The sequence below is a fragment of the Felis catus genome, chromosome A3, assembly GCF_018350175.1.
Source record: "Felis catus isolate Fca126 chromosome A3, F.catus_Fca126_mat1.0, whole genome shotgun sequence".
Taxonomy (NCBI): Eukaryota; Metazoa; Chordata; class Mammalia; order Carnivora; family Felidae; genus Felis; species Felis catus.
In genome coordinates, this window is record NC_058370.1 from 79,927,284 (window position 1) to 79,945,894 (window position 18,611).

At 37.0% G+C, this 18,611-nt stretch overlaps 1 protein-coding gene and 1 pseudogene across 4 annotated transcripts in view; one reads left to right on the top strand and one right to left on the bottom strand.

Moving 5' to 3' along the window:
* The window catches only part of COMMD1 (copper metabolism domain containing 1), a 188,198-nt gene that overhangs the window by 79,864 nt on the left and 89,723 nt on the right, over positions 1-18,611 (top strand). For all 4 annotated transcript variants that reach the window (XM_019827269.3, XM_045054256.1, XM_019827272.3 and 1 more), the window contains exon 2: positions 3,972-4,253. In XM_019827269.3, the coding sequence (XP_019682828.2) occupies positions 3,972-4,253 (282 nt within the window). The remainder of the gene's footprint in view (positions 1-3,971; positions 4,254-18,611) is intronic.
* LOC123384667 lies at positions 10,381-12,573 on the bottom strand (annotated as a pseudogene).

Consider the following 18,611-nt stretch of genomic DNA (forward strand, 5'->3'; position numbering starts at 1 on the left):
CTGAGTCATCAGCCCAGAGCCTGACGCGGGGCTCGAACTCACGGACCACGAGATCGTGACCTGGCTGAAGTCGGACGCTTAACCGACTGCGCCACCCAGGCGCCCCCAGATACTTGTACTTCTATGTAGAATCCCTGTGAATGTGCAGCAATAAACATGGACTTTTATAGATGTATTGGTAATTCAGATATTTTAGTTGCTGTTGCCATTGGTAATACTCTGAAACGTTCAACAACCTGTTTGTAAAGTTCTGACCAAATTAAAGTACAAATAATATTAGTTTCATTCCCATAAATTTGATGTTTATTAAAACTGCAAAAAAATTTTTTTTATGAAAAAAAGATTAATTTCTAGATTCAGGTAATTATAAACAAGTTTTTCCACATAATGTTAAGTGGAACATTGCCAAGTCATGTGGGACATGAGTCTGTTTGTTTTATGGGATGTTCTTGAGAAGGGGTTGGTAAACTACATCCCAGAGGCCACACTGCCTATTTTTGTATAGCTTATGAGCTACGAATAGTCTTTATATTTTTATTTATTTATATGTATATTTTAAATTATCAGGGTTTCTTTTTTTTAAGTTTATTTATTTATTTTGAGAGACACAGGAACAGTGGGAGCAGGGGAAGGGCAGAGAGAGTGGAAGAATCCCAAGCAGGTTCTGCACTGTCAATGCAGAGCCTGATGCGGGACTTGAACTCCCGAAACTGTGAGACTATGACCTGAGCCGAAATCAAGAGTTGGAAGGTTAACAGACTAAGCCACCCACGTGTCCCAGAATGGTTTTTATATTATTTTTAGAGAGTTGGACCAAAAAACAACAAAAAAAGAAGGAATATGTAACACCTTTATAGAAAGTTTGTCAATTCATTTTCTTGAGCATTGTAGGATGCCGATCATCCCTAGATCCTGTTTGCTAGACGCCAGCAGCACTCCAGTCACTATGAAACCAAACATAGCTCCAACATTTTTCAAGTGACTTCTGAGAGCACTACTACCTTGCTGAGGATCACTACCCTAGATGATCAGTTTTCAATATTTTATTCCATCGTGACACACTTAACAAATAGTAATATGTATGATTTATTCCCATGTAGAGTTCTTACGTTCGTAATTTTCTGTTTTTTTCCTTACATCCAAGGAAACAATTAAAACGAAGCAGGAATTGGGGCACCTAGGTGGTTCAGTCAGTTGAACATCTGACTCTTGATTTTGATTTTGAGATCAAGCCCCACATTGGGCTTTGTGCTGACAGTGCAGAGCCTGCTTGGGATTGTCTCTCTCCCTCTCTCTCTCTCTGTCCCTCCCACACACTTTCTCTCTCTGTCTCTCTGTCTCTCTCTCAAAATAAATAAATAAGAATTTGAAAAAAATAAGGCAAGAATTGTTAATATAAGGTTAACCTTGAAAACCCTCCAGTTTATACTTATAAAAATAAATCTTTACAAACTTCAGTACTTTTATTACTACTAATAACATTACTTGTAACTTATAACTTACATAGGAATGTTTTATAATTGACTGATAACCACTATAGCAGCTCTTGGAAACCTTAAAGCAGGGAAGTGACAGTATCCTATTGACATTTTAGATAGATTACTTTGGTGGGTAGTAGAAGATAGACTTGAGGAGGTACAAAGTACAAACCTAGTTTAGGTACAAGATGGTGGCCTCTCGAGTATTCTATGCTGGGTAGTAGGGACAGAGCAGAGGAGACACATTATTGGAGAATTATTTCAGATATAAAAATCAGTAGAAGTTAATGAACAAAATGTAGGCTTAGTTCTTAACCTTTGTTGCTCATTAGAATTATTTGGCATGCTTTTAAACAATGCCAATGCCTGGGCCCCAATTTAGGATTTTTAGAAATCAGAAGTTCTGGGATAGAGTCTGGGAATTGATATTTTAAAAATGTACCTCATGATTCTAATTTGCAGCTAGTGTTGAGAACCACTAATTCAAGTTGTGGAGGAGAGAGAAGAATAAGGGATAAGTGAGTAGTACCAGGCTGCCAGCTAAGGCTACTGGTTGATAGAGGGGGCATGCTTTAAACAGTGTCTGTTCCATGGTAGCTATTCAGATATTTTTGGTATAAATGAGAACTGATGACTTTGAACTTGAACCAAAACCAGTTCCTTATTTAATTTCTGATTATTCTAAATTTGGATGAATTAACCCCAGTTCAAGATATAATCGACTGGGACCCAACCAAAATAAATGCTATCACAGGTAAGGTTATATCAGAATGGATATCTTGATATAATTTGAGGAAAAGAATGATATAAATCACTGATGCTGTGGTGTGATATTGTGAAGCAAAGTGCCAGCTGAAATAATTTGACTTCATTATAGTACATTATACAAATTGATATTTCTATTGAGTGCCTTAGAGAATTTGGGTCCTCATACCAGGTAAATAGGCAGGTATTCAATATATGTTTATTAAATTATACGGTGAAATATCTTTATCAGAAAGTTGTTATATTTATCATACAATTCTTTTTTATGTTAATGGAAGAATGAAAGGCAGTATGTTTGTCTTTCAGCCCCAATTCTACTTCCTCTACCTATATTCTACCTGTACACTGTCTTCCTTTACACTACTCTGTTCTCACTGCTACTGCCCAAGTATAGTCAGGACCGTTGGTTTCCAGTGATAGGAATATAGCTCAAACTGTCTTGAATATTAAATTGAATTTTTTGGTACCTGTAGGCAGAAAGGATGCTGAGATAACATACAAAATTAAAGAAAGGTTTACAGGAACCAGGGCTTTGGTGATTATAGAGCAGGGATGTCATTCCATTAGAACCACTCTGATCTCTGCTTGGCTTTGTTCTTTTTTATTGCAATCAGGCCTTTGCCAACAGATCAAAGATAGCAGTCTGCAACCCAGCCTCATAGCCTTCTGCTTCCAGGATTCCAAGAGGAAAGACCATTTCTACTCCTGTTCTAAATTGAGAAGTTGATTTCAAGTAGCTGTTGTTTCCAGAGAAAGGAGGCTACTATGATTTGTCTGGTTTAGAGCTCATGCCAACCCCAGTGGCCAGGAGAGGATAAGGATATACCAAAGAAGAGGCAAGGAAAATCTTGAGACCAAATCATTAAGCCACTGTCCTCTCCAGGGCTCCATTGCCACAGACCCTTGATGATTTTCCACTTCAGTTTATTTATTTAGCAGCTTACTATTCACAAAACAGCAATGATAATTAAATTTTGAAAATTTATGGAGAAATGTAGAGTAGTATACAATTTTAGACTAGTAGTATTGTAAATGAGCTATTTGACTGAAGATGGACTACACAGCTAACATAATGCATTCATTTAACAAAATGTACTTAGTTCTTCTATGGACAAGGCATTGTATAGTCGTAGTATATCAAACCAAGCCTGGCTATAAGGCATTGTGAAATTATATAAGATTTCAACAGAGGATGAGTTAATTCATTTTCTTGTTTTATTATTTAATTATTTAATTTTATTATTTTCCCATCATGGAACTTGGTATTTAAGAATTAGATTCTAGTTATTGATATAAAATTTGAGTGACATGGAATTTTTAACAAGTAGTTTTCTTTTCTTTTTTTAAATATTTATTTTGAGAGAGAGAGAGAACACGAGCAGGGTAGAGGGAAAGAGAGAATTCAAGCAGGCTCCATGCCCAGTGCAGAGCCTGATGTGGGCTTCAATCTCACGACACTGAGATCATGACCTGGGTTGAAATCAAGAGTCAGATGCTTACCCGACTGAGCCATCTAGGCACCCCAGCAAGTAGCTTTTCTGATACTCAATATTCGTAAAAAGAATGTTTTTGTTCTTTTAAAGAGCTTATTCTCATTGCTGTCATTTAATGACGCTTTTTGAAAGCTGATTTAGTGATTAGAGTCATTCAAAATATGATCTGTAGTTAAGCTATCTTTTTCTAGTTATTTACCAAATTCAAATTATATAATTTTTTCTGTCTTTATAGTCAATTGCATCTGCAGACATGGATTTCAACCAGTTGGAGGCATTCTTGACTGCTCAAACCAAAAAGCAAGGTGGGATCACATGTGACCAAGCTGCTGTTATTTCCAAATTCTGGAAGAGCCATAAGACAAAAATTCGAGAGAGCCTCATGAACCAGAGCCGTTGGGACAGTGGGCTTCGAGGTCTGAGTTGGAGAGTTGATGGCAAATCGCAGTCAAGGCATTCAGCTCAAATACATACCCCTGTTGCCATAATGGAGCTGGAAATAGGAAAAAGTGGACAGGTGAGCCCAACTTCAATCAATTTCCTTTTATAAACTACATTTCCTATTACATATTAGATGATAAAAATAATAGGAAAAGACTGTTTCCTAGAATCCCTTTTCAGATATGGAATCATCTGAAAATTTGGATACTCCTCGTTGTGGATAGAATCTGGAAATCAGCCTCATGGTCCTGGCAGCTATCTCAGAATAACAAAATGAGTCAATGAGGTGATTGCACGGAGAGTGGCCACCATTCCATTTTGGTTAGATCTCAGAATTCTTGGCATTTGCTCAGAATTCTTGGCATTTGCTCAGAATCTCCAAAGCAATGATAGAGATGCTAAATAAAGACCGGGAATTGAGATTAAACGACGCAGAACAAAACTGTCTCACCCAGTCATCTTTATGGGCAGTCAGATATAGGAGGCAGTGCATCTTAATTACAGCAATGTGTTGTTCCTAAAGACCCTAAGTGTGCTATCTCTGTCCTTGAGCCCACAAATAATTTTTAATGTGATCTTGATTATTTACAAAACAGTTCCTCTTTTTCTTGCAGTTTCCATAGTCATTATAGCAGGTAATTTTAGCATCTACATTGTTTTTCCTGAAGTCATTCAGTTTGTGCTTTAGATGATGCCAGATCAGACTTTTAATGACCTGGTATATGTCTTTGGGGGAAGAAAAAAAAAGCAGCAACCCATAATTAGGAAGAGAAAACCCAGATCACTGAATTAGCCAACCAGATTTATTTTCAGATGAATAATCAAATAAGTGCTTCCATTACATTCTATAGTAGAAATTTATTTTTCTTCTAGGGATGAGCATTTTTTTAGCTGTCAGTTCCCCTCGTATATTCCCTTAGGATTTTTCAGTGTTTGTAGTTCTATAATGATACTGATTTTAATTTAAAATGTAATTCCTCTTAAAAAATAATTCTTTTACAAAATACGTTTGGAGAATCATTTCTTTAGTTATTGTAAAATACTGCTGTTGCTTTTATTGACTTTGGTTTGTCTGACCCTAAAGTCCATTTTTTTAACCATTGTGTTAATATGCCTTCCTTCTATTGTTCTAGACCAAAAATCTGACAGATTAGAAAGGTGTGATAAGTACACTTGGATATCTAAGTTTACCAACCATTTTTCCAGGCTGTTCATTTTTTATTTGGCAATAGTGATTATTTCATTTTGTCTTTAAATATTTATCATTTGGGCAGGAATTGAAAACATGCATATCTATTTTAAGACATTCCTAGAAAGCTATTATAGTACTTCTTTAATTTGATACTGTCTTACTGTTTGAACTCAGGTTTATTATGTGCCTTTTGATTTTAGTAACTTACATATCATCTGAATTTATTGGGTACTGCTATAGGTATTTCTAAATCTACTTTAACATATTTAAAATATTTTCTTTGATCTTGTTATCCAAAGTGACATTCTACTCTGTGTGTGTGTGTGTGTGTGTGTGTGTGTGTGTGTGTGTCGAATGGTTTTGTCAATCAGTAAATCACTACAAATAATTTGTTGGCTAGCTTCGGGGTTATTTTGTGATAAATTAGAACAGGTTGGTAAACTCTTTTTTTTTAAGTGGCGAGATATTTTATACTTGACAACCATATAGTTTCTGTCATAAGTGGTCAACTTTGTTGTTGTAGCTCAAAAGCAGCCACAGACAATATGTAAATAAGTGGGCATTGCTGTTTCTAGAAAGTTGACGTACCACAATATAATCAACAGGTCTTAGAAGTCAGAGAGTCCATAAGCCCTTACTAAGGTGAATTACACAGGTGAGGTAGTATATCCCCAATTTCTAGAGAAGGTATCTGAGATAAATACATTACTTGTTTTAGACAGAGCTAACGTAGTAAAATGAAAATCACTAAATTGATTTTTTCGAAAAACCATTCACACCAACATTTAGGAGCTTTTGTTAGCTTCTCACAATATTCTGTGCCAAAAAACCAAGTTGGTAGTACAATATGGTAGTCGACAGCATTGATAGGAATATTGCTCAGCAATAAAAAGGAAAGAACTTCTGATAAACACAATAAAATGGCTGAATCTCAGAGTCATTTGCTGTGTGAAATAAGCCAGATATAAACTTTTTATCATAATGTATGATTTCACGCATATAAAATCCTAGAAAATGCAAAGTAATCATGACAAAAAGTATATGTCTAGGTTAAGAGTAGAGGGAGGGATAGATTAGATTACAAAGGAGTGTGGGAAAACTTTTAAAAGTGATAAAAATATTTATTATGTTAATTGTGGCAACAGTTTCATGGGTGTATGCATATTTCAAAACTTATGAAATTGTATACTTTAAATGTGCACTATATTGGACATTACTTATACTTCAAAGTTTTTGATTTAAAAAATGGTCACCACTGGGGCTCCTGGGTGGCTCAGTCAGTTAAGCATCTGACTCTTGATTTCAGCTCAGGTCATGATCTCAGCGTCGTGGCATTTAGCCCCATGTTGGGCTCTGTGCTGGATGTGGCTCCTGCTTAAGATTCTCTCTCTCCCTCCCTCTACTGCTCGCACTCTCTCTGTCTTTAAAAAAAAAAAAAAAAGGTTACCATGAAAATGATTAAAGTTGCTCTTTAACCCACAAAATGCTTTGAATGCAAATATATTCTTAACAAGAAAAGTTGTAAAAAAAGAAGTAAACAATAATTTAACCTATTCGGCAATAAAATATACAGCCCCGATCTTACAGGAAATGTTTTTGTGAGACCTGGATCTTTGGTTAGTTCTTCTGTCAGCTTCTAGGTGAATATTATTTGTGAAGTAATCCACTATATCATATTTCCAGTTTTTAGAACATCTATAGGTAACAGAGTCAAAGGTATTTTCATATGTAGACATTGAATGAGCTTGTGAGAGAAGTGATGAGCCTAGGATACTAAGAGGTTGCTTCCAAGAAGAGTGACCAACTTTTTCGAACTCTGTGTGTATGTGTACATGCATGTATGTGTATTTATATACCCCGAAACAACTAAATTACTGTCTTCAGTTTATGTCATTTAGAATCAGTTGTTCTCAATAATGGTTGCACATAAGAATTGCCTGTGGGGCTTTAAAATTTTTCATGCTTAGGACATTGCTCAGACCAATTAAGTAAGAATCTAGGGGGATGGAACCTGGGCATCAGTATTCTTTAAAGCTTATGATTCCTTGGCACAAAAACAGACACATAGACCAATGGAATAGAATAGAAACCCCAGAACTAGACCCACAAACGTATGGCCAACTCATCTTTAACAAAGCAGGAAAGAACATCCAATGGAAAAAAGACAGTCTCTGTAACAAATGGTGCTGGGAGAACTGGACAGCAACATGCAGAAGGTTGAAACTAGACCACTTTCTCACACCATTCACAAAAATAAACTCAAAATGGATAAAGGACCTGAATGTGAGACAGGAAACCATCAAAACCCTAGAGGAGAAAGCAGGAAAAGACCTCTCTGACCTCAGCCGTAGCAATCTCTTACTTGACACATCCCCAAAGGCAAGGGAATTAAAAGCAAAAATGAATTACTGGGACCTTATGAAAATAAAAAGCTTCTGCACAGCAAAGGAAACAACCAACAAAACTAAAAGGCAACCAACGGAATGGGAAAAGATATTTGCAAATGACATATCGGACAAAGGGCTAGTATCCAAAATCTATAAAGAGCTCACCAAACTCCGCACCCGAAAAACAAATAACCCAGTGAAGAGATGCTGGCGAGGATGTGGAGAAACGGGAACCCTCTTGCCTGTTGGTGGGAGTGCAAACTGGTGCAGCCACTCTGGAAAACAGTGTGGAGGTTCCTCAGAAAATTAAAAATAGACCTACCCTATGACCCAGCAATAGCACTGCTAGGAATTTACCCAAGGGATACAGGAGTACTGATGCATAGGGGCACTTGTACCCCAATGTTTATAGCAGCACTCTCAACAATAGCCAAATTATGGAAAGAGCCTAAATGTCCATCAACTGATGAATGGATAAAGAAATTGTGGTTTATATACATGGCAATGAGAAAGAACGAAATATGGCCCTTTGTAGCAACGTGGATGGAACTGGAGAGTGTGATGCTAAGTGAAATAAGCCATACAGAGAAAGACAGATACCATATGGTTTCACTCTTATGTGGATCCTGAGAAACTTAACAGAAACCCATGGGGGAGGGGAAGGAAAAAAAAAAAAGGTTAGAGTGGGAGAGAGCCAAAGCATAAGAGACTCTTAAAAACTGAGAACAAAACTGAGGGTTGATGGGGGGTGGGAGGGAGAGGAGGGTGGGTGATGGGTATTGAGGAGGGTACCTTTTGGGATGAGCACTGGGTGTTGTATGGAAACCAATTTGACAATAAATTTCATATATTGGAAAAAAAAAAGCTTATGATTCCTGTATTTATGTGGAGTTGAGAACCACCATGTTAAAGGTAGGCAAATAATCTGGTTTAAAGTGTAAATAGAACTTGGTATCAAATTTTTACAGTAAGAATTCAATATATGTCAACATACTTCTACTTACCATAATTTATGGAGTGCCTGGGGACTTTTTATTCAGGAACTAGTTGCGGTAGTGGTGGGTTTTTTGTCTTCCTTTCTCTATTTCAATTGCTTTCTCCTGCTCAGTTTGTCTGCATTACTTCTCTCTTTGGTCCAAGGAGTTCATTTGACGATCCACAGCCAAGTATGTACGTTCATTGACTTTTTTTTATTAATACAGTATAAAATACTTTTGGGATATGAGGAAGCCAAAATAATAGAGAAGTCACTCACTAAAGCATATACATTTATGGAAATTTGTAGAGCTAGAGAAAATGAGTATGCATTAGTGACCTAATTACTTATAGTGGATATTTTTCTTCAGTAGAAATAAAAAATTTTGCAAGAATAAAACATTAATTCAGTGGTAGCAGTACACAGAAGATTTTGAGGTGAACATTTCATGTACAAAGAAAAGTACATCAAATGCTTTACTTTTGTGATTGAGAGCCTATCATATTTAGTCATAAATCACTTAGGGTCCCCAAGGCTTGAGGACTGTTGGAATCTGGCATGTGTCTTTAGGAAAGGTTTGTTGTTTCATGTACTTAGTTAACTCCATGTTGTTTTCTTTCCTGGAACTTAGAGATTACCATAGAATGTTTGTTTTTTTTTTTTAATAGTAACTTTTAGGGGGATAATTTATATATTTAGTGGAGTTTCATTTATTGGTTATTTTTTTTAATGACTGAATTTTGGTATTTTATGAAGATGTACCAGTTTTTCTTTGGCGACTTCTGTTTTTTAAATTTCTTTATTTTTCTTAGTAAAACCCAGTGTGGGGCTCAAACTCACAACCCTGAGATCGAGTGTCTCATGCTCTTCCCACTGTGCCAGCCAGGCAGGCCTCTTCTGTGACTTCTTGTTTTCAAGACCAAGAAGACATTTTGTGAGGAAACACTTAGCCACAACCTCAGTTCTCAACCATTTAGTAATAAATGTTTAATAAAAATTGTTCTTTCATATACATTTTGAAGTGTCCTATCTGTAGAGACCTGAAATATAATGTTCTGTTTCTTTATTGCCCTTTTTTTTTTTAATGGCTAATGTTATTGCCTTTTCTGGTCAGATTGTTTTTCTGACCAACTCATTATATGTTCAGTCCCGTCATTTATATGCAAGTAGGATATGAGGAATATACAATGATATACTCACTCTGGTTTACAGAATGAAAATAGTTTAGACTCTGGATTAAAAAGCCAACATTTGGCTGAAGGATAGGTAAACATCCAATCTCAAAGGAAAGTATTGACTTATATTTAATTTCCACAATTCCTTCTAAAACTAAATGCACTGATGATCTTGTGTAATTCTGGCTAATAAGGAGTGAGAACCTGCTAAAACCTATGATTATTATTCAGGGTTTTTTTGGAGAATTCACATTTTTTGAATACCTGTTGTGATACAACATGGAATTTCTGAATTACAAATAAATAAATTTCACTTTTCGAACATTTGATGTGTTACTTTTTAATACCAATGGGTTTGGTAACAGCCTCAAGTTGACCTGACAATGGCTGACAACTGGCGGACGACCTTCCTATTATTCGATCTGCTTAATAATAAGACCTTTGCTTCTTCTGTCATTCTTCCAGGGAATGGCCTACTGCTCTCCTTCGTGTACAGTCTGGGCAAACCGACTGGTGATAGCAAGAGTAGTGTCAGTGAAGCAGTCCACACAGTAGAGAGACAGTTTTTAGTGCAAGTGTCTAGGTGATTCCCTGGCTTCTGCACACTTTTATCCCAGCATAGCTCCATGAAGGGATGCACCTGTGCAGGGAACCGTGTGCGCCTCTGTTCGGCTGCCACCAGCTGCTACAACTCTGCTTTGTCTGCCTAACCCAGCTGCCATGGTCCTCCTCAAGCTTGGGCCAGTAGTAACCAATTTCTGCTGAGCTCTTTATGCACCACTATAGCTTCACAAGCTTGAGCAATGCCACCAGAACTCCATGCTTTGTGTCAGAGGAGAAGAAGCCAAGTTTAAAACTCGCACACATTCCCTCTCTGACACTCTCTTTTCTCTCTTGCATAGATGCATATGTACATACATACATTTTATGTGTGTGTATGTAAATGTATGGAAGAAATTAAGAAATACAAAGATAGGATATACAGAATGAATAAATTGCCACTGTATTTTATCAGTGCTCAGTCACCATTTGAAGATCGTGTTGCTTTACTCTAAATAGCTACCAAGAGGAGCTTAGATATCTCATTTGGGTATATAAGCTGTAATGGTTGGCCTATTTCTGATCATTCTTGTAAGCTTGATTTTTACTTTCAGCAATGTAATAAAGGAAAGCTTCCAGAGAAATTAGTGAAGCTAACATAATAAACAAACCGTAGGGACTGATGAAAGAAATTTAACAGTTTGGGGGAACTGAATCAGTTTAGAATGCATTTTTCAAAATAAATTATTTGTTTTATATTTTATATCCAGTTTAGAACTTGGAGTTTATTTAAACTTTAGTTCTGAATGGACCAACTCTTTTTTGTAGCTCTAAGATGTGTTTCTTAATAGTTTGTGTTCTAGAGGTCCCTGGGTGGCTAGTCAGTTAAGTGTCCAACTTCAGCTCAGGTCATGATCTCACCACTTGTGGGTTCAAGCCCCGTGTCAGGTTCTGTGCTAATAGCTCAGAGCCTGCTTTGGATTCTGTGTCTCTCTCTGCCCCTCCCCTGCTCATGTTCTGTCTCTCTCTTTTTCTCTCTCTCTCTCAAAAATAAACATAAAAAAAAGTTTGTGTTCTAAAGTTGATGTCCTAAATTTATAGTTCCAATATATAATTTACAGAAGACAATGTCTAAAGTCTATAACCACACAGAAAAGAAAAAGAGTAAGAAATTTTGTCTCCCTTGAAAGCTGTTGTGAAACACACTGCTCATGTTTGTTGAAAAACAAACGTGGAGGTCTAAAACTTAGTATTTAAATTCTGACTGGGGTGCCTGGGTGGCTCAGTCAGTTGAGTGTCCAGCTTTGGTTCAGGTCATGATCTCATAGCTCGTGAGTTCGAGCCTCGCGTTGGGCTCTGTGCTGACAGCTGAGAGCCTGGAGCCTGCTTCGGATTCTGTTTCTCCCTCTCTCTCTGCCCCTAACCCACTTGCATTCTGTCTCTGTCTCTCTCAAAAAATAAATAAATAAACATTAAAATTTTTTTTAAAAATTCTGACTAACTCTGAATTAGCTATTTACAAAAAATACCTTGTACAGAAGGAAATGTTTACCAAAAAAAGAAAAAGATGCTAAAAAATACTTTTAACATTACTAATTAGAATGGATAGTTACATAACAGTGAATATGTAATAGTTAATGGGGAAAAATTTAAGTTTAAAGTTGTTATCTAGTTATGAAAGATTAAAATCAGAATTATTCAGTAGTGGATAATTTACCAGTTGAAAAGTAGACATTTTGAGTATGTTTTATATATTGCACTTCTTATTGTGTAATAAGAAGTGGTATTTCATATTTTTGATGTGTTAAATATTAGTTTGCTCCACTCTTAATCTAGTACTTGGTTTTTCTTAGTTAAGTCTTTGTTTAAAAATTTATATAATGCTTCACATTTATTTTGATCTTAAGTAACAGCCTTTTGAGATTTCAGTTACTTGACCCAGGAGGAACATTTGACATACTTGAATTCCCTTTAAAACACTTGTTCTTCCAGGATACTACATTTGCCTGATTTTCCTCCTCGCTTCCTAGTCTGCTCTTTTCTTCCCCCTTTTTAGGTATCTTTTGCTGGTTCTGTCTCATTTCCCCAACATCTAAAAGTTGGAGTGTCCCTGGCCTCAAGACCATGGTCCTCTTTTCTATCTACAACACACTTCCTAGGTGATCTTAACCATTTTCGTGGATTTAAATATCATCTGCTGCTAACAATTTCTAAATTATATGTTCAAGCTGGATTCCTTGCCTAAATTCCAGGTATATTTTTGTGACATACTTGAGAATTCTACCTAAATGTGAAAAGGGTATCAAAAAATTGAGGGGCACCTGTGTGGCTCAGTTGGTTAAGCATCCAACTTGGGTTCAGGTCATGATCTCGCGGTTCGTGAGATCGAGTCCCACGTCGGGCTCTGTGCTAACAGCTCAGAGCTTAGAGCCTGTGTCAGAATCTGTGACTCCCTCTCTCTCTGCCCTTCCCCTGCTCATGCTGTGTCTCTCTCTGTCTCTCAAAAAATAAATATTAAAAATAAATTTTTTTTAATTGAATATGCCGAAAACTAAGTTCCTTATATGCCTCCCAAACCTATTCCCCCTTCATTTTCTGCATCTCAGTTAGTAGCACCTCCAGTCTTCCAGTTTATATCCTCTCTTTTTCTCACATCCACATCTAGTCTGTCATCAAATCCTGCTGGATTTAATTTTAAAATATAGCTAAAATGTTACTACTTCTCATTACCCCCCACTCCTCTGTTCAGATCACCAACACTTCTAGATTATAACAACATCCTCCCAACTGGTCTGTTTGCATCTCCTCTTTAACTTATTCTCAACACACTGTAGTATGTCAACAGAGTATCTCTCTTAAAGTGTAAGACAAATCATGTATTCATGGCTCTCACCTCACTCTAGTGGTTTCCTATCTCAATCAGATTAATAGTTGTCTCCCTTATTACTTTTCTGTAACTAGACCCTATGGTCTCCTTGCTGATTCCTGGAATATAACAGGCATGCTCCTTCTTTAGGGCCTGTACATTTGTTGTTCCCTTTCTCTGGGTTGATCTTCCCTCAAATATCTGAAATATCTGCAATATTGACCTTTCCACTTTCCTGACATCTTTTTGTTTTTTTTAATTTTAAATTCATCTTCTCAATATGGCTTTCACTGACCACCTCTCTAAAAGTTCAGTCCTCCAGGGGCGCCTGGGTGGCTTAGTCAGTTACACATCTGACTCTTCATTTCGCTTCAGGTCATGATCTCATGATTCATGAGATCATGCCCTGTGTTGGGCTCTGTGCTGTCAGTGTGGAGCCTGCTTAAGATTCTCTCTCACCCTCTCTCTGTCCCTTCTCAGTTCTCGTGCACACACACTCTCTCTCAAAATAAACATTTTAAAAAAATGTTTCTCTTAAAAAAAAAGTTTAGTTCTCCACTTCCTGCTTTATTTTTAAAAACTTCATTGAGCTATAATAGCCATACAATAAACTGTATCCATTTGAAGTATCTGATTTGATTAATTTTGGCTGGTGTATACACTTACCAAATTACCACTGTAGTCAAGAGACAGAATGGGTCCCCGCTGGGACACAGCACAGGTGGTCATAAGAGGGAAGTATATAGCAATCCAGGCCTTCCTAGAGAAGGAAGGAAGGTCTCAGATACACAACCTAACCTTACACCTTAAAGAGCTGGAAAAAGAACAGCAAATAAAACCCAAAACCAGCAGAAGATAGGAAATAATAAAGATTAGAGCAGAAATCAATACCATCGAAACCAAAAAAACAGTAGAACAGATCAGTGAAAACAGAAGCTGGTTCTTTGAAACGATTAACAAAATTGATAAACCACTAGCCAGTTTGATCAAAAAGAAAAAGGAAAGGACCCAAATAAATAAAATGAAGAATGAAAGAGGAGAGATCACAACCAACACAGCAGAAATAAAAGCAATAGTAAGAGAATATTATGAGCAATTATACACCAATAAAATGGGAAATCTGGAAAAATGGACAAATTCCTAGAAACACATAAACTACCAAAACTGAAACAGGAAGAAATAGAAAATTTGAACAGACCCATAACCAGTAAAGAAATCGAATTAGTAATCAGTCTCCCAAAAAACAAGAGTCCAGTGCCAGATGGCTTTCCAGGGGAATTCTACCAAACATTTAAGGAAGAGTTAGCACCTCTTCTCTTGAACCTGTTCCGAAAAATAGAAATGGAAGGAAAACTTCCAAACTCTTTCTATGAAGCCAGCATTACCTTGGTTCCAAAACCAAAGACCCCACTAAACAGGAGAACTATAGACCAATTTCCCTGATGAACATGGATGCAAAAAATCCTCTACAAGATATTAGCCCACTGGATCCAAAAATACATTAAAAAAAATATTCACCAAGACCAAATGGGATTTATACCTTGGATGCAGGGCTGGTTCAATATTCACCAAACAATCAATGTGATTCATCACATCAATAAAAGAAAGGACAAGAACCACATGATCCTCTCAATAGATGCAGAGAAAGCATTTGACAAAATACAACATCCTTTCTTGATAAAAACCCTCAAGAAAGTAGGGATAGAAGGATCATACCTCGAGATCATAAAAGCCATATATGAAAGACCCAACGTTAATATCATTCTCAATGGGGAAAAACTGAGAGCTTTCCCCCTAAGGTCAGGAATGAGACAGGGATGTCCACTCTTGCCACTGTTACTCAACATAGTATTGGAAGTCTTAGCCTCAGCAGTCAGACAACACAAAGAAATAAAAGGCATCCAAATCAGCCAGGAGGAGGTCAAACTTTCACTCTTTGCAGATGACATGATACTCTATATGGAAAACCCAAAAGATTCCACCAAAAAAACTGCTAGAACTGATCCATGAATTCAGCAAAGTGGCAGGATATAAAATCAATGCACAGAAATCGGTTGCATTCCTATACATCAACAATGAAGCAACAGAAAGAGAAAATTAAGGAATTGATCCCATTTACAATTGCACCAAAAACCATAAAATACCTAGGAATAAATCTAAAGAGGTGAAAAATTTATACACTGAAAACAATAGAAAGCTTATGAAATAAATTGAAGAAGACACAAAAAAATGGAAAAATATTCCATGCTCCTGGATAGGAAGAATAAATATTGTTAAAATGTCAATACTACCCAAAACAATCTACGTGTTCAATGCAATACCTATAAAAATAACACCAGTATTCTTTACAGAGCTAGAATAAACAATCCTACAATTTGTATGGAACCAGAAAAGACCCCAAATAGCCAAAGCAATCTTGAAAAAGAAAACCAAAGCAGGACGCATCACAATCCCGGACTTCAAGTTGTATTACAAAGATGTAATCATCAAGACAGTATGGTACTGGCACAAAACCAGACATTCAGATCAATGGAACAGAATAGAGAACCCAGAAATGGGTCCACAAACATATGGGCAACTAATCTTTGATGAAGCAAGAAAGAATATCCAATGGAATAAAGACAGTCTCTTCAGCAAGTGGTGCTGGGAAAACTGGACAGTGACATGAAGAAAAATGAATCTGGACCACTTTCTTACACCATACACAAAAATAAACTCAAAAGGGCTGAAAGACCTAAATGTAAGATAGGAAGCCATCAAAGTCCTCGAGGAAACAGCAGGTGAAAACCTCTTTGACCTCGACCGCAGCAACTTCTTACTCAACACGTCTCCAGAGGCAAGGGAAACAAAGGCAAACATGAACTATTGGGACCTCATCAAAATAAAAAGCTTCTGCACAGCGAAGGAAACAATCAGCAAAACTAAAAGGCAACCGACAGAATGGGAAAAGATATTTCCAAACGACATATCAAATAAAGGGTTAGTATCTCAAATCTATAAAGAACTTATCAAACTCAACACCCAAAAAACAAATAATCCAGTGAAGAAATGGGCAAAAGACATGAACAGACACTTCTCCAAAGAAGACATCCAGATGGCCAACAGACACATGAAAAAATGCTCCACATCACTCATCATCAGAGAAATACAAATCAAAACCACAGTGAGATACCATCTCACACCTGTCATAATGGCTAACAGTAACAACTCAGGCAACAACAGATGAACACAAGGGAAGGCAGGCAAAAATAATATAAAAACAGGGAGAGATACAAAACACAAGAGACTCTTAAATATGGAGAACAAAGAGAGGGTTACTGGAGAAGTTGTGGGAGGGAGAATGGGCTAAATGGGTAAGGGACATTAAGGAATCTACCCCTGAAATCATTGTTGCACTATATGCTAACTAACTTGGATGCAAATTAAAATAAACAAATATAGTAAAAAAAAAATCGTAAGGAAAATATATTTATAGTACTGTACAGTATATTAAAAAAAAAACCTGTGTATAAGTAGGTAAAAAAAGAGACACAATGTGTCTATCGGTCCCCAAAAGTTTCATTGTACCCCTTTATGGTCTTTCCCTCTCTCCGTCTAATTCCTGGGCAACCACTGATCTACCTTTTGTTATCATAGATTAGTTTTTTCCTCTTTATTTTTTCTTCCTACCACTTATTAGTAACTAACATAGTATATATTTTTATTTTACTTACTAATGTTGCCTGTACTCCTCATTAGTATATAAGGGGGCAAGGATTTTTGCTGTGTTTTTCACTGATGTGTCCTAATGTTCTAGGATGCTGCCTGGCACGTGATGTTCAGTAAATATTTGTTGAATGAATAAATGTATCACATAATCCACTATTTACTAAGCATCTACCCTGTGTCAGACACTGTGTAGGTGTTGGGGATATATCAGTGAACAACACAGAGAAGTCTTTAATGGAGCTGATAGAAAAAGAAAAATAGTAGCACTTAGTGTAAGAAACTATATCAGAGACTCAAGAACCTTACCTAAGCTCAGAAGAGGGAATGGCCCTCTTTACCCAGAAAGTTAAGGAAGGCAGTTCTGAGGAGGTAACATTTGCATTTGATTTCTTGGACAACTTCAAATCTCCTATTCAGAGCTGAGAGTCATGAACTAAGAAAAGTTGGTACAGGCAGAATGCATTCTTCAGAGTTTATGAATATAGCCCTTGCATTTAACAGATAGGTGTGACCTTTGGTAGGATTTAATACAGGTTTCTGATACTGGTTGTTTCTGGGTTTTTGTTTGTTTGTTTGTTTATTTGTTTTATCACGTCCTACATGTTGGTTTTTCAGTTTCTCAACCCATAGGCAGAAAGAAGTAGCAAGAAATAAATTGGCAGAAAAATTATTGCAAGCAAAAGCAAGACTCATTTAGTCTTGTGGTCTCAATGTCACTGAATATCAGACTCACCCAGGGAGCTTTAAAAAATTAGGGATGTCCATGGGACACCTGAATAGCTCAGTCTGTTGAGCGTCTGACTTCGGCTCAGGTCATGATCTCGCAGGTTCGTGAGTTTGAGCCTAGCATCGCGCTCTGTGCTGATAGTGCAGAGCCTGCTTGGAATTCTGTGTCTCCCTTTCTTTCTGCCTCTCCCCCTCTCATGCTCTCTCAAAAAAAAAAAAAAAAAAAAAAGTGGTGCCCAGATCCCACTTCAAAGTAAGGGGCTACTGTTTTAGCTTGAATGAGGAAAGGGTTTTCTTTTTTAAAAAAAATTTTTTTTTTCAACGTTTATTTATTTTTGGGACAGAGAGAGACAGAGCATGAACGGGGGAGGGGCAGAGAGAGAGGGAGACACAGAATCGGAGACAGGCTCCAGGTTCTGAGCCATCAGCCCAGAGCCTGACGCGGGGCTCGAACTCAAGGACCGTGAGATCGTGACCTGGGTGAAGTCGGACGCTTAACCGACTGCGCCACCCAGGCGCCCCCTTTTTTTTTTTTAATTTTTTTTTTTCAACGTTTATTTAGAGGAAAGGGTTTTCTAAGGAGGCAGGCTGATCTAGGAGCACAAAATAGAGAGGGAACAGCTAAGGTGCAAGCAGTTGGCTTTGGTAAGAAATTTCAACTTTTACCCTAATTAGGATACCATTGGAAGGTTTCAAACAAAGGAATGATGCAACATGATTTATGTTCTTATAGGATCACTTTGATTCATGTGTGAAGGATGGATTGTAGTACATTCCAGAGTGAAGCCATGATACCAAGATCCCCCTGCCATATATATATATATATATATATATATATATATATATATATATATATATCACTAA